At 41.7% G+C, this 13,936-nt stretch overlaps 1 protein-coding gene across 10 annotated transcripts in view; it reads left to right on the forward strand.

Annotated features, from left to right (window-relative positions):
- The window catches only part of NCOA2 (nuclear receptor coactivator 2), a 125,434-nt gene extending 116,764 nt beyond the window's left edge, over window positions 1-8,670 (forward strand). For all 10 annotated transcript variants that reach the window (XM_081919689.1, XM_081919684.1, XM_081919682.1 and 7 more), the window contains 5 exons: window positions 345-573; window positions 1,083-1,260; window positions 2,863-3,061; window positions 3,462-3,551; window positions 4,989-8,670. In XM_081919689.1, coding sequence (XP_081775815.1) covers window positions 345-573; window positions 1,083-1,260; window positions 2,863-3,061; window positions 3,462-3,551; window positions 4,989-5,000 — 708 coding nt within the window. In that variant the 3' untranslated portion in view covers window positions 5,001-8,670. The remainder of the gene's footprint in view (window positions 1-344; window positions 574-1,082; window positions 1,261-2,862; window positions 3,062-3,461; window positions 3,552-4,988) is intronic.
- Window positions 8,671-13,936: the final 5,266 nt, after the last annotated feature.

Genomic DNA, 13,936 nt, shown 5'->3' on the forward strand with positions numbered 1-13,936 from the left:
TGGTAATCTGTGTATCTGTTTTAGAATTTATCACCCCAGAATGAGACATCATAGGCCAGCTGAAGAGCACATTTATATGCCGCATGCAAAAGTTGCCGCTTCAGTCCTTTGCATTTCTAGTTAAAACTGTGCCTGAGTCCTAATCCAAGTAGACAGTAGTGAGCTAGGTAGATAAATAATCTGCCTGGCCTGGTATTAAACAGCTTCATATGTTACATGCAAGAAAGGTAGCTCTTCACCTGATTATTGTAAAGTTGCCAGGGTTTTGTTTTTTTTAGTAGCCAGGCTGATGGAAATGCCTTGCTAATCATATGTGTTGATGCAGTTTTTTGCTTGCCCTGCAGGGACCCATCAATTCCCAGATGCTAGCCCAGAGGCAGAGGGAGATACTGAGCCAGCACCTGAGGCATAGGCAGATGCAGCAGCAAGTGCAGCAGCGAACGCTGATGATGCGAGGACAGAGTATGAATATGACGCCGAGTATGGTGGCCTCCGGTGGCATACCAGCAACAATGAGCAACCCGCGGATTCCCCAGGCAAATGCCCAGCAATTTCCATTTCCTCCAAACTATGGTATTGCATTTATTTCAACCCCTTTCATCCATCACAATAGTCTCAACTCCTGGATCACAGCTCCTTTCCTACAGTTCTTTATATGGCTCCCAGATGAGACACACTATCTGGAATCTGGAGATACTGGGAATTGGGTCAGGGGGGGGTTATGGTAGCATTTGAACTTGTTGGGATTCTCAAAATGCAATACAGTATGTTTCTGGTTTATTACAAAACTACCCCAAAAAACCCATTAGTTTTGCTAAAAAGTCGTATATCACAAAACAAAGTAAACTGTGAACTTTATCCCATTTCTTTGGTACCTCAAAAAAAAGATGATGATATTAGTCTTCAACAGAATTTTTTTCACTGTAGCTTATGGTAGCCTTGTTTTGTCCTTGTCCAAAAAAGTCCCCTCGAAATAGATTCCATTACTGCTGTGCTCCTAGTGAAGGCCATTCCAAGCCATTCCATACTTCTGGCTGAATTGTCGTGTGTAGCATAAGTAAGAATCCTGTTGTGTTTTCCAGGAATAAATCAGCAGGCCGATCCAGGCTTCACTGGGGCTACCACTCCCCAAAGTCCGCTGATGTCCCCAAGAATGGCTCATACCCAGAGTCCCATGATACAGCAGTCTCAGGCCAATCCTGCCTACCAATCCTCTACGGAGATGAATGGATGGGCACAAGGGAATATGGGTGGAAACAGGTAGGTTTGCAACTGGGGTATGACTCACAGTATGTCAGTTTGGGCCGTTGTCACATAGCTCATTCACGCATTTTTTCAGCAATCATCCTGTTGAACCTGGCCACTCACAGATCACAGCAGTGTTGCAGACTGACACCAGAATCATCATTGGAAAAAGAGAGTGAAATATAACATGTGACTTTTATACACCAGGCCATGTCATATGAATTGTACATTCTCTAATGGAGCTATAGGGACATATCCAGCACTGCACAGTAGTAGCAGTAGTTGTTATTAAATTTGTATACTGTCCTTCACCCGCAGATCTCAGGGCAGTTCACAACATAAAATTACAATATAAAAACCACAAAATACATAGTAAAATAAGGACAACAAACCAAGAATCCTCCTTCCCACAACACATTTAAAAGGGCATCAGATGTCAGTCAGCCAAAGGTCTGGTTGGAGAGAAACATTATTGCCTGGTGCCTAAAGGTATATCATGAAGACGTCAGCCGGAATTCCCTAGGGACAGCAGGGAGCCATTGCAGAAAAGGCCCGTTCTTGCATTGGCACCCTCTAGACCACTTATGCAATGGGATTTCCCCTTTCTGTCCACTCTCTGCATTCCCCCTACTTCTGGTTAGGGTGGGGTGGTCTTCCTGAAGCAGATTTTGATGTTGCATGGTTGGTCTGCAGTGGGGAAGAAGAGGAATTTATATTACACAAGTGGAAGTCCTGTTGCTCAAGCAGAACAACTGACTAGTTTACACTTTTTTCTTATGGGGCCTCTCATTACTAAGTAGGAATTTCCATGTCACCCAGTTTTCAAAAAGATCAAGTAACTACAAAAACATGCGAATTTCTGATTAGAGTTTTATTTGCATGTTTGTAAAACCAATCCATAATAAAATATATGTGATGTGTATTATCAGCCACGGGCTAAAAATAAAAATCACAGTTCAATCCTTGTATATCCAATCAGAAGTCAGTCCTATTAAATTCATTGGAACTTATTTCCAGGTAGTCGTGAATAGGAATGAAGCAAAATTTTTGAAATGATAATTATTTATTTGTAAATTATGACTTGAAATCATCCCAGACTGCTTTTTCTTCAGTTTTCTAGGATCCTGTCTGTTACAAAGACAGTGGACTAACTAAACTACTTAGCCTTGCAGGGCTTTAAATTTTCTGCCTACTGACAAATAATTAGATAGATATATACACACACATCTAGGTCACTGCATTGGTTTCTCTTGAATGAGCACGACAACTATGTTTAGATGGCCCTAAGGTTAGCTCAGAATATTTTAAGTGTCTTTGCATCTTGATGTTAAAAGATAAGCAGGAAAAGTTTCTTTTTCGATTTACTCTTTTAAAGATGCTATAGGTCTATTTAACACATATATTATTTTGGCAAATTGTGGGGAGAATTTTTGCAGACCTAATCATCACATTACTTACAAGCTGAGAAAGAAATGCATGCTTTGTGCACTGATAATCAGACTCCATTTATTGAAGGCGTTCCCACATGCACTAACCCTCTGCGGAGTTCAGGAATGTTCAAGGCCCGAAGGATGAACATCTTGATTCTGACGTGTTGGTGTGTATTTCATCCTGCAGCATGTTTTCACAACAATCTCCACCACACTTCGGGCAGCAAGCAAACACCAGCATGTACAATAACAACATGAACATCAATGTATCCATGGTGACCAACACAAGCGGTATGAACAACATGAACCAGATGACAGGACAGATCAGCATGACCTCAGCAACCTCTGTGCCTACATCAGGGTTGTCCTCCATGGGTCCTGAGCAGGTGAGAATTCTCTGCCTGGTGAAATTTGTAACCAGTAGTTGATTTAATACAGCTTTTTCCAACATAAACTACCAATTTTAACATTTGCTCTGGAGACACTCCCCCTCTCAATGTAACCAACTCAAAATAGTGCAAGTCAGCAAAAAGTGCGTAAGAATGGCAGTGTAAAGAAGGGAGAAAAGTGGAGGTGAGCACATGGCACAACACCTTTTATGACATGGGCCGCCTCATTCACTCTGCTCTCTTGTTTTGTTTTTGCTTTTTTGGCTAGAAAGGTGTGTGTGTGTGTGTGTGTGTGTGTGTGTGTGTGTGTGTGTGCGTGCATGCAGTGTTGTGGTTTATTCAAAGATGCTTTCTATTTCCCCCAGTGACTTACAAACGGGTCTTCTCCCTGCCGTAGGTTAATGATCCTGCTATGAGAGGAGGCAATCTTTTTCCAAACCAGCTACCTGGAATGGATATGATAAAGCAGGAGGGAGATGCATCACGGGTAAGACGGGTTCACATTTTACCTTGAATCTTTTAAGGAATAGATGCAATTTTCTCCAGTTGCAAGTAATATGATTCTTCCTAAGTGAACTTCTTAGAAAGCTATTCTGGCAAATTCATTCTCAAAACGAGTCAAATGCGCCTCTTGTATGGCGCACATATATGTGCTGAGGCTTCTCTCCAAAGCTGTCCCTGTGCAAGTTGAACATACTCCCTTTCCCTGCCCCTACAGCCTCCCCACACCCCTTCAGAATTTGCTCTGCAGGTTTAGACCTTTTGGAGCACATTTCAGGGCAGCTGCAAGGGGAAAGAGAAGGTGACATTGTGTTGTGCAAGTGGGATTCCACCCAGGCAACACTGGATTCCACCAACAATCATGCTTTTAACACCAGATCAGCAAAACGCTTAAAGACAGAAGTGTCCAAAAGCAGGCAAAAGTCTAAAGTCCATTTCTTTAGCAATCTGTGTTTATGTTTGACTCCCTTTTAATCATTCTTCTTTCAAAGTACCTTATGTCATATATTGACCTGAACGATCTCGTTTGCTCTTGTTTGAAGTACCCAGAAGAGTTAAATAAATAAATTATTATTATTATTTATTTATACCCTGCCCATCTGGCTGGGTTTCCCCAGCCAATCTGGGCAGCTTCCAACAAAAGATTAAAATACAATAATTCATCAAATATTAAAAACTTCCCTAAACAGGGCTGCCTTCAGATGTCTTCTAAAAGTCAGTTGTTTATTTCTTTGACATCTGATGGGAGGGTGTTCCACAGGGCGGGCGCCACTAATGAGAAGGTCCTCTGCCTGGTTCCCTGTAACTTTGCTTCTCGCAATGAGGGAACAGCCAGAAGGCCCTCGGAGCTGGACCTCAGTGTCCGGGCAGAACAATGGGGGTGGAGACACTCCTTCGGGTATACTGGGCAGAGACAGTTTAGGGCTTTAAAGGTCAGCACCAACACTTGGAATTGTGCTTGGAAATGTACTGGGAGCCAATGTAGGTCTTTCAGGACTGGTGTTATGTGGTGTCAGCGGCCACTCCCAGTCACCAGTCTAGCTGCCGCATTCTGGATTAGTTGTAGTTTCTGGGTCACCTTCAAAGGTAGCCCCACACAGAGCGCATTGCAGTAGTCCAAGCGGGAGATAACTAGAGCATGCACCACTCTGGCGAGACAGTCCACAGACAGGTAGGGTCTCAGCCTGCGTACCAGATGGAGCTGGTAGACAGCTGCCCTGGACACAGAATTGACCTGCGCCTCCATGGACAGCTGTGAGTCCAAAATGACTCCCAGGCTGCGCATCTGGTCCTTCACGGGCACAGTTACCCCAATCAGGACCAGGGAATCCTCCACACCCGCCCGCCCCTTGTCCCCCAAGAACAGTACATGCTCAGTTAAGCATTGCTATTAATGCCTCTTTTTCCTTTTTTGGTCTTCTAGAAATATTGCTGACCCTGAAGATTGCTAATTTCTTCAACTGACTGGGTTCCCCAGCCCAGACTTCTTACCAGTTTGAAGAGCTGCATATGTTTGGTTTTGCCCCAACTGTTCTGCCAGTCGGTTCTGCTGGAGAAAGTAGAGTTTAGTGCTGCAAACGGAACAACGCCACTTGAGTGGAATCAAAACCATTGTTGGTGGAGGAGCAGCCTCTTCTTTGACAGTCTGAAGCTAGCGTACAGACAGTTGCTCAGTCTGTTCACTGCATTCACCTTAGTGCAACTTAGATCTCTCCTGCAAAGTAAATGTTGATAGCCAGTTTTCATAAACCGTGTCAGATTGAATGTATTTAAATGTATGTATTTAAGGAAAACCAACCATGCTCTCATTCTGTTCTGTTTGTAGATTTAGATCTTTATCTCTTTCTGTTTTCCTTCGCTACACAGTCTGGTGCAAAGGATTCTGTTCCATCTGGAAATAAGTGGGTTAATATTAAAACCTCCACTTTAGGAGGTGGGGCGTTAGCTGGATTACGACTCTCATAGTGCTAAATGACAAAATGTGGAGAATAGACATCTAACTAACTGTCTTGGGGAAAAGGCATCTAGTTGACTAGACATCCCATGCTAGAAAACAAAACCAGTCCGTTTTGAATAGGTTTACATTTGTAAACAGGTTAAAATATCCTGTGAGAGGGCTGTTTTTAAAGTTCTTTTGGTTACTTTGAACGAAATCATGAGTCAAACCAATTTAAGTTCCCATTCAATTGATTTCAGCATCCTAAAAAATTAACTAAAGTTAGCATCCCTTTTCTCCTGCCTTCAGTTGCCCTTTCTCTGTTTCTTTTCTTACAGGGTGGAGAAATGAATAACCCTCATTGTATCCCTAGGTTTGTTACCTGAGTTCTAGGTTGCAGGTAACTAGTTGCTGAATAATCATTTTAAATAAGGGTGCATCTTTTGGTGATGGAAGTGGCAGGATTGAGGCATAAAAAAAATCAGAACTTAAAGGCATCTGATGTAAATGATAAAACTTAATTCTCCCCCCATCTCCACAACTGGGGAAAATAATGACTTAAGCTATGGCAGATATCACTACAGAGTTAACCATCATGTGTTCTAATTATTTTGAAGCAGCGGGGACTGAGGACATTTTGTAAGGTACATAAAAACCAGTTTCTATGTAAACAAGCAATAATTTAAGTTGAAGACTTTAGTGTTTTAATTGTATAATTTTGTGAGGTATACATGTTGTGGAGTTGATTTCCAAATGAGGTACTTCAGTATTAAATTAGATATCTTCATAGCTATGTGTGTCTCCTGGGGAAAAAGTGTTTTGTAAAGGATCACAATGCCTTGATTAGACCTAATTTGTAGGCTTGAAACTTCATTTTCTAAACCTTGCGATTCTGCTCATAAAGTCATTTATCTAACCTTATATTATATGCAGCCACTGTAGGAGCCAATTCTTGACTTTTTTGTATGTTTATATTCTTTCTTAATGAATCTTAGAAAAACTGTTGTTCAGCAGGCCACTGCTTAAGGTGGTTTTACTCTTACCTGCTATGGTTCCAGTAATGTTTTAGTATAAGCTGGCATCAGTTTCTGTGGACTTAAAATACCAGGAAGCTGGTTGTTTTCGACCTCCTGTTTCTCTCTTCCCCACAATCCACACACTTTCATACCTGGACTCAAAATTTTGGATGTTACTTAAAATGCAATGCATTTTATATTATCTCAATCATCATTCATGTATTTGGGAGAAGGTTAACCTTGAAATCTTGTTTGCTTGTGATGAGGGTTAAAATATACAAAGAATCTGACTTTCATAGAGTGCTAAGACAAAAAATAAGTTAAGGAATATATGGAATTCATTTCAGACCATTTGTTTCCTGTTGAGTGGCTCTCCTGTTACACTGGGAGAAACTGCACTTCTGAGCACTCACCCACCACTTTGTCGGTTAAACTCAAAAGTAGCTATTCAGACAACTGAGCCATCTGGTGGAAATCTATGATACGTCAGCCCTGAGCTCCATAACATTAAGAAAAGTTTTTTAATATTAATAGTAAAATTATGCCTGGATTAAAATTTGATCATTTTTAACCTCTAGGTTTTAGATTAAATATTTTACCTTTGAAATATTCTCTCTCAAAACATTTTTAATTTTAAAAAGTAGGCAAATAAGTAATTTTTAACTTGAGCCAGTTCAGAATATTTCTTCGTCTGCCCATATTTAGTCGAATTTTACGATAAGTGGTTATATCCGTCAGAAAATTTATTGGGGTCAATGAACTGAAAACAATGAGTAGGCATTTTCTGGTTGTGTTAATCATGCTAGAGACAAAGGTAACCATGCCAAATTAATTTCTTTTTTATAATCAGTGTTTCTAATTCCATACACAGTAAAATTGATAGAGATAGCAATTGGATTTTATGCTGGAACATAATCAGTGTTCTCTTATAACAAGTGTGAAGGACTTAAGAGGTCTTAATTTTTTTAAAAAAATACACATATATAACCACATGACATAGGGGGTTGGAGTAGATGTCCCTTGATGGTCCCCCCCCCCAACTCTACAATTATATGAAAGCTCCATTCAACCAAATTCAGGTAAACTGCTATCAGTGAAGTTGATATTTTTCAACATCTAACAGTCAATCAAAGATTTTTTTAAAAATGGGTGCCCCACCAGTCCATTAGTCTATATTATCTGAAAGCAATGTTTTTGCCATTTATATAAAGCATTTTTAATCTCTGTGGGTTTTCTTTCTTTCTTTTTTTACAAAAAGGAGTTCATATGGGCTTAACACATGAAAAAGGTGGTTCAGCTCTACTTGCAAAACCCAAAGATACACAATCAGTTTTGAAATGCAACTTAAGCCATTAATTGTTGGTGTGAATTTAAAGTTTTCTAGTATTTGTATGGTAGTATTGCTACCTAAGAGCAAAAGCATTCTCTGCACAAAAGAAAATTACTGTAGTGGCTTTGGTTTTTAATTAGAATTTTCTCCCTGGTGTTTCTTTGTAGACTAAAACAAAATCTTTTTAGTTTCTTTCTACAGGTAAAGCTATGTGCAAGAACCTCAAAATGCTAAAATCTAGCATAATGCCTTAGATCTGTTTTTAAGTCTTGTATATTCCTACATAGCTGTCTGATGTATTATATTTGTATAGTGAATTGTGTACAATTTTGAAATAAGCGCATCATCACTTAGCTTTCAGTCGTTGAATAGAGATGATGGACACATTTCTTCAAGCATTGATTCTTATTTTTTTCCTTTGTCATTTGTGGGTTTTATTTGTACAGTTCCTCATGAAGTTGCATCTGAGATGTGTATGAGTGTGTGTATATGAAAAGATTATACGAGGGTAAAACTAAGCAATATATAAACTATGGTTCTTCAGGAGAAAGCTTACAGTGTTTTCAGGTTGTGATTTATTTTCAAGACTGAGTTGACTCTGAACATCACTTTGTTCACCTGCATTGATGTTTGTATTTCTAGTGTGAGCAGTTTATGCAAAGGTAGATATATTCAGAGAAATTTTAAATACATTTATGCAAGTTAATATTGCTTTGCTGATGCTATTTGCTTATTTGATGTTAAATAATGCTATTGTAAATAAAGAATTCTGTTATTGCATCATTTAATAAATTTTAATGCCTTCGGGTTTTACATGGCTTTAGACATAGCAACATTTTTTCTGTTGTGCCATGTGTGCGTGCAAAAAGTTGTGCCAGGAGAGTCACAGCATCCCAGTTGGTAGATGGCGCTGAGTTGAATTAAGACAGCAGGCTTCTTCATTGGTCCTCTCAATGTACTGTGTCTCTAGAGCTGGCATGCTTAAGTCATTCCAGTAATGGACTCTTTAACGCCTGGGTTCAAGTGCAATTAGCACAGCCTGCCATACTAAATGTGTATACCTTGGAAACCTGTGGGCAAAATCTGACCGTTTGCTGATAAATGATCCTACTAACCAGTGTTCCCTCTCAACTGTGGCCTCATGCAGTACAGGATGAGCAGCAAAAACTGAGGGGAATGTGTGTGTGTGAACTCGCCTATCACTTCTGGGCTATCAAAAGCAGTGAGGGGGTGAGCCCATGCATTCCCCCCACTATTCCTTTGAGGACAACTACAGCTAAGAGGATTGCACTGGCTTTGAGTGCTGCATTGGAGTAGGGTGGGTGGGTGGTGGAAGAGAGACACAACTTTCAGGAAATGCAGGGCTTAAAAAAAAGAGGCAATGGAAGAACTTGACCCACTATGCAAGCCCTTTTTCTATTACTATTTCGACATTTGTTTCTCAGTTGCTATCTGAGCCATCTTAAAGAGCCTGTATAATGTAAACTGGTTGCAAGAAACACTTGAAAAACCCCAACAACTTCTATGGATTATAGCATAGCATTATAGCGCCGTAAGAACCACTCCTACACACAAGCCCACATATCAGGGCACCCAATGGTACTATATCTTTTACTGAGGAAAACTATGACACAGAAAGGATTGTTAAGTGGTGGGAAATAACTCTTCTGTGTGGCATACAAACACAGATACACATTTCTGGGGAGGTATTGCAGCCAAATAGCGCTGCTTAAACTTTGTTGCAGAATGGACTATATTCTCATTTGCTTTTTCTTTGAGACACAGGAAGTCGCTTTATACCAAGTCAGACCTCTGCTTCATTTAGCTCAGCATTGTCTACGCTGACTGTAGCTCTCCAGATTTCTAGAAGAGAAGGGTTCCTAGAATCATAAAGGTTGGAAGGGACCCTTAGGACCCTCTAGTCCAACCCTCTGCAATACAGCAATATGCAGCTGTCCCTTATGGGAATCATGGCTGCAACTTTGGCATAACCAAGACCATATTCTGACCAACGGAGCTATCTAGCTGCCAACTAGATAGCTGGAGATGCCAAGGATTGAACCTGGAAACTCCTGCATACAAAGCCAGGTGCTGTGCTACTGCGCACAGGATCCTTTCCTAAATAAAGACCTCCCCATCTTTTCAGCACCACCACACCTTACTACATTTCTTTGTGTCACCCAGTGAAATTGACGGACAGATTTAAGTGCAAGGGTTGACATTTCGATTTTTGGCAGATTGAAAATAATTTTATTCTGGGTTTCATTAGCTATATGCTCACTGAAGAGTATACTGAATTTTCTGGGTTATCTGCTGTGCTGCTACATAGACCTGAGTTACATGCTGCCTATCATTCTGAACAGTGGAGCATATCAGGAGAGACCACCACCACCTTTGACTGATTCTCCCACTTGTTCTGTACCTCAGTAGCAAGTTGGTTTTTCTTCGGCAGGTGCTTTTACCGCTTGGTCAACTACATTTTGGGGCTACTGGAAGTTATTTCTAATATCCTTTTGAGGCCGCCTCTTAAGTGGTCACTGGTGTCATTGGGGGAGGCAGCCTGAGCCCCCTTCAGCAAAAATTGCAGGAGGGCCTCCAAATTTAAAAGGGCTAGTTTTCAATATCTTGAAGTAGAGTAAACACATTGATATCTAACAGGGCATTGCTCCTGTTTTAAAAAATTCATTCCAAACTGTTTCCAACTCTGATTGCTCTGAAAGGAAACTTATCAGACACTGATCACTCTGCACTTGAGGCTATAATATATCTATAGCCTCATTCTTTGGCAATGCACAGTCATTTTGTTGACCTTCTTTCAGCTTTGTACTTATCCTAGGTTTCAAGCCAAACGGGAAGAACCAAAATGGCAAGTCCAAGCATTACTAGTCTGGCAACTATACTAAGTACCACCTGCACCAGAAAGCCAAGGCTACATCATCAAACCCCAGTGGAAAGGAATGAAGCTCCCTACCTGACGACAAATCAATTTTTAAAATTCTGAGGAAAACTGCTACTTAGCCCTAAAAGGTGGGACTAACCACACGAAGCAAAATCTGGGGCAAGGAGCAGGGAAACCACTGCAGAACAAAACCGCAAAGATAAAGGTGGTGTCAGAGAGCAGCTTCAATTAACCCACTGAGCACTTCCAGCATTCATGCCTTGTGCTTTCTCCGTTAGTGGGAATGGAAAGTAAGCCACAGGAATGGCAATCACATCTATCACTATCTAGATGGCATTTTGTAGCAGGTGTGTCTGAAAGTACAAATAACACCAAAAAAGCTCACACTAATGTTTTATTGCCAACTGGAAAAAAAGGCGGGTGCAGATTATCTAGCATCTAGATTCAGTTTTTTACTTGACATTCTTACTTTCTGACAGAGTGATTAAAGTGGTTGTCCATCAATAGGAACTACTCAGCACGGTCAGAATTGAAACCTTGCACAACCTTTGGAGCTCGGTGGTCTCATATACTGAAAGGATGATTTGGCCTGCAAAGTCAACCTTCTGGGTGTTAAACAGGCTGTGCTTGAAAGGGGAACTGCTGTTTCTTGGGATAGAGCTTGGGCAGAAGTTTTTTTCTCCATAAGTGAAGGATGCAAATAATGGGAAGATCCCCTTTATGGTCTCCACCAGGAGCTGATCTTAGTTCTGCATATGCAATGCAATTTTATCCATGCTTATTATATATATGCCTTCCCACTGTGTCCAATGGGGCTTACTCCTTTGTAAACCACTTCCCATGAAACACTGGCAATTGTAGCTCTGAGGTAAATAGGAATCCCCCTTAAAATTCAGCCCTGTTAAATTACAGTTCCCAGGATTCTTTGGGGAAAGCCATGCTAGTTTCAAGTGCTGTGTTGCTGCTTTAAATGTATAGTGCCTAAGGAAATCAAAGAACGACACAGCTTCCTCCCTGGCTTTGTTGTCGGGGAAAACATTGCCAATTATCAAGAACTAATAGAGGAGGCCATGTTCATCCTAAAGACATGCAGCTGCAAATAGCTCCCTCTAGTGTCAGTGGAATATATTTGCACGCAAGGCAATATTTCAGACAAAGTTAAGTCAACCGTCTCCTGACTGCCTGTATAAGAAACAACTATCGCTGCTCAGGCATCCCAAGAGCGTTGCAGCAGCACCAGGTACCGCCTTGACCACAGTTCTTGTCCTATTAAACATTTCGCACTTACCCGAAGACCCGAGGGATCCAATACTGAGTCTGGCATGATGAGTAAAGCACGTATGTGGGGGGAGAATCTGCCCCCAACGCATCCTTGGGCGAACCTGGGTTGCAGCCTGCTGCCAGCTCACGGCCAACATCCACTTCTGGACTATCTTTGCACTCTATTCCACCTTGCTTTGGGCAGCAAGTCCCTTTTCCTTTGTTCCCCCTTCTTTCTGTCCCTTTCACTCTCCCCCGATAACTTTGTTGAGATCTGCCGGAGAGATAGCTTTGGAGGGGGCTGCATGAAGAAACCGAACAGGCGTCGTGGCGAAGAAAAAACTAGGAGACCAGAATTTTCGTAGCTCCGGAAGTTCAGCAGGGAATCTAGGAGCGCAGGCAAGCTGTGCGCCTTCGCTTGCGCCCGTTCGTTCCTCTGAGCCGCTGGAGTCCTGGGTCGTTTTTCCAGAGCAAAACCCAAAGCGCTCGTCTCTTTTCTCTGCCGGCATACACAGCCGTTCACACACAGCCGACGCTTACACCCCTTCCGTTGATCTCTTTGAAACCAAAGTCAGATTGGCTATAAGACTCTGGTAGCCCTTGCCCATTCCTTGACCGCAGTGCAGACTTTAAAGGTTTGCTGCCCTTCCAGGGTCGTATAAATCGTTGCGATGAGTTGGAAGCGATGCTCCGCCTCCGCGGATGCTGGCTGGCTTTCTTCTCTCCGGTTTGTGTTATTCCAGAGACCAAGGCTTCCTTAAAAGATCTTACTTAGAAGATCCCCTGAACGGAGGAGCTGTGCTCTTCGCTTCCTCCTCCCCACTTTGAAAAAAAAAGTTGTATTTATTATATTGCACGTCGAAGGTGCGACTTGGAGCAGGGCGGCCAGCTGCAAAAGAGGACCAGGCACCTGCACTTTTGAGAATTGCGTAGAATAAGAGGGAGGCTTCCGTGGAGACAGCTTGGTGCGCGAGCTGCTCCTGCAGAAATTAATCCAAGTTGACGATTCTGGAGGAGTCCTGGCAGCGCTAGTTGGATGTAGAAGTCCCATGGACATTCATTGGGGCCCTGCCTTTCCTTCAGTTTCTCCGCCCCCCCCTCTCCGTTTGTAATAATGTTATCACAGGTGAACTTGTCACTAAAATATAGCCTACAGGCAAGAGAATAATTCATAGTTGATACCAAGCATTGTGCATGTGTGTGTGTGTTTTTAAATTAAATTCATTCTGGCTATTCAAATACATGTAATTGGCTCCCTCCAAGCAAGCGTACTTGGAAACGGGCGGTGCATAGTATACCATGGATAGTATTACATACTTCAGTGGCTTGGTAGTGTACAGAAATCTCTTCTCCACAGAGAGATCTCCAGGATACATTTTTTAAAAAAATTATTCAAACAACTACATTTCCAAAAGCAGAGCAGCCTGATCAAAGTGTGTTTTGACTGCATGATTTGGGAGTACTATGAAAAGAAGTTAAACAGGGGATCTGCACAGTTCTTAAAAGGACGGGTTTCAATAGAAAAACAACATTTTTAAAATCTCAATGCATCTCAAGGGGAGCTGCTCTAAAGGGCATTGGGAAAACGGGGGTAAGAAATTGACATTGGCTTTCAAAACATCCAAATTTATAATAAACATTTCGGGCGTGCCACTAAGAGCTCTTTGCAAACTCTTTCCCGCTGTTGGTGTGCCCGTGTGAAAGTAACGTAGGTCGGGTTGTAGCTGACATCATACTCAGAGTAAACCTACTGGACTCAATGGATTTTAGTCCACATTTTATTTATACTCTTAATATGACCTAAATACAACTCCTTAGTCTTTAAATGCTCTTGTATCAGATCTTTCTTTGATTGATGGCAATGCTGGGGTGGTGGGTTGATTCCTGCATCTTTGTCTCATTGTGAAAAAGTGGCTGGCCTCCCTGGTCC

The sequence above is a fragment of the Podarcis melisellensis genome, assembly GCF_964234715.1.
Source record: "Podarcis melisellensis genome assembly, chromosome: 7".
Lineage (NCBI taxonomy): Eukaryota > Metazoa > Chordata > Lepidosauria > Squamata > Lacertidae > Podarcis > Podarcis melisellensis.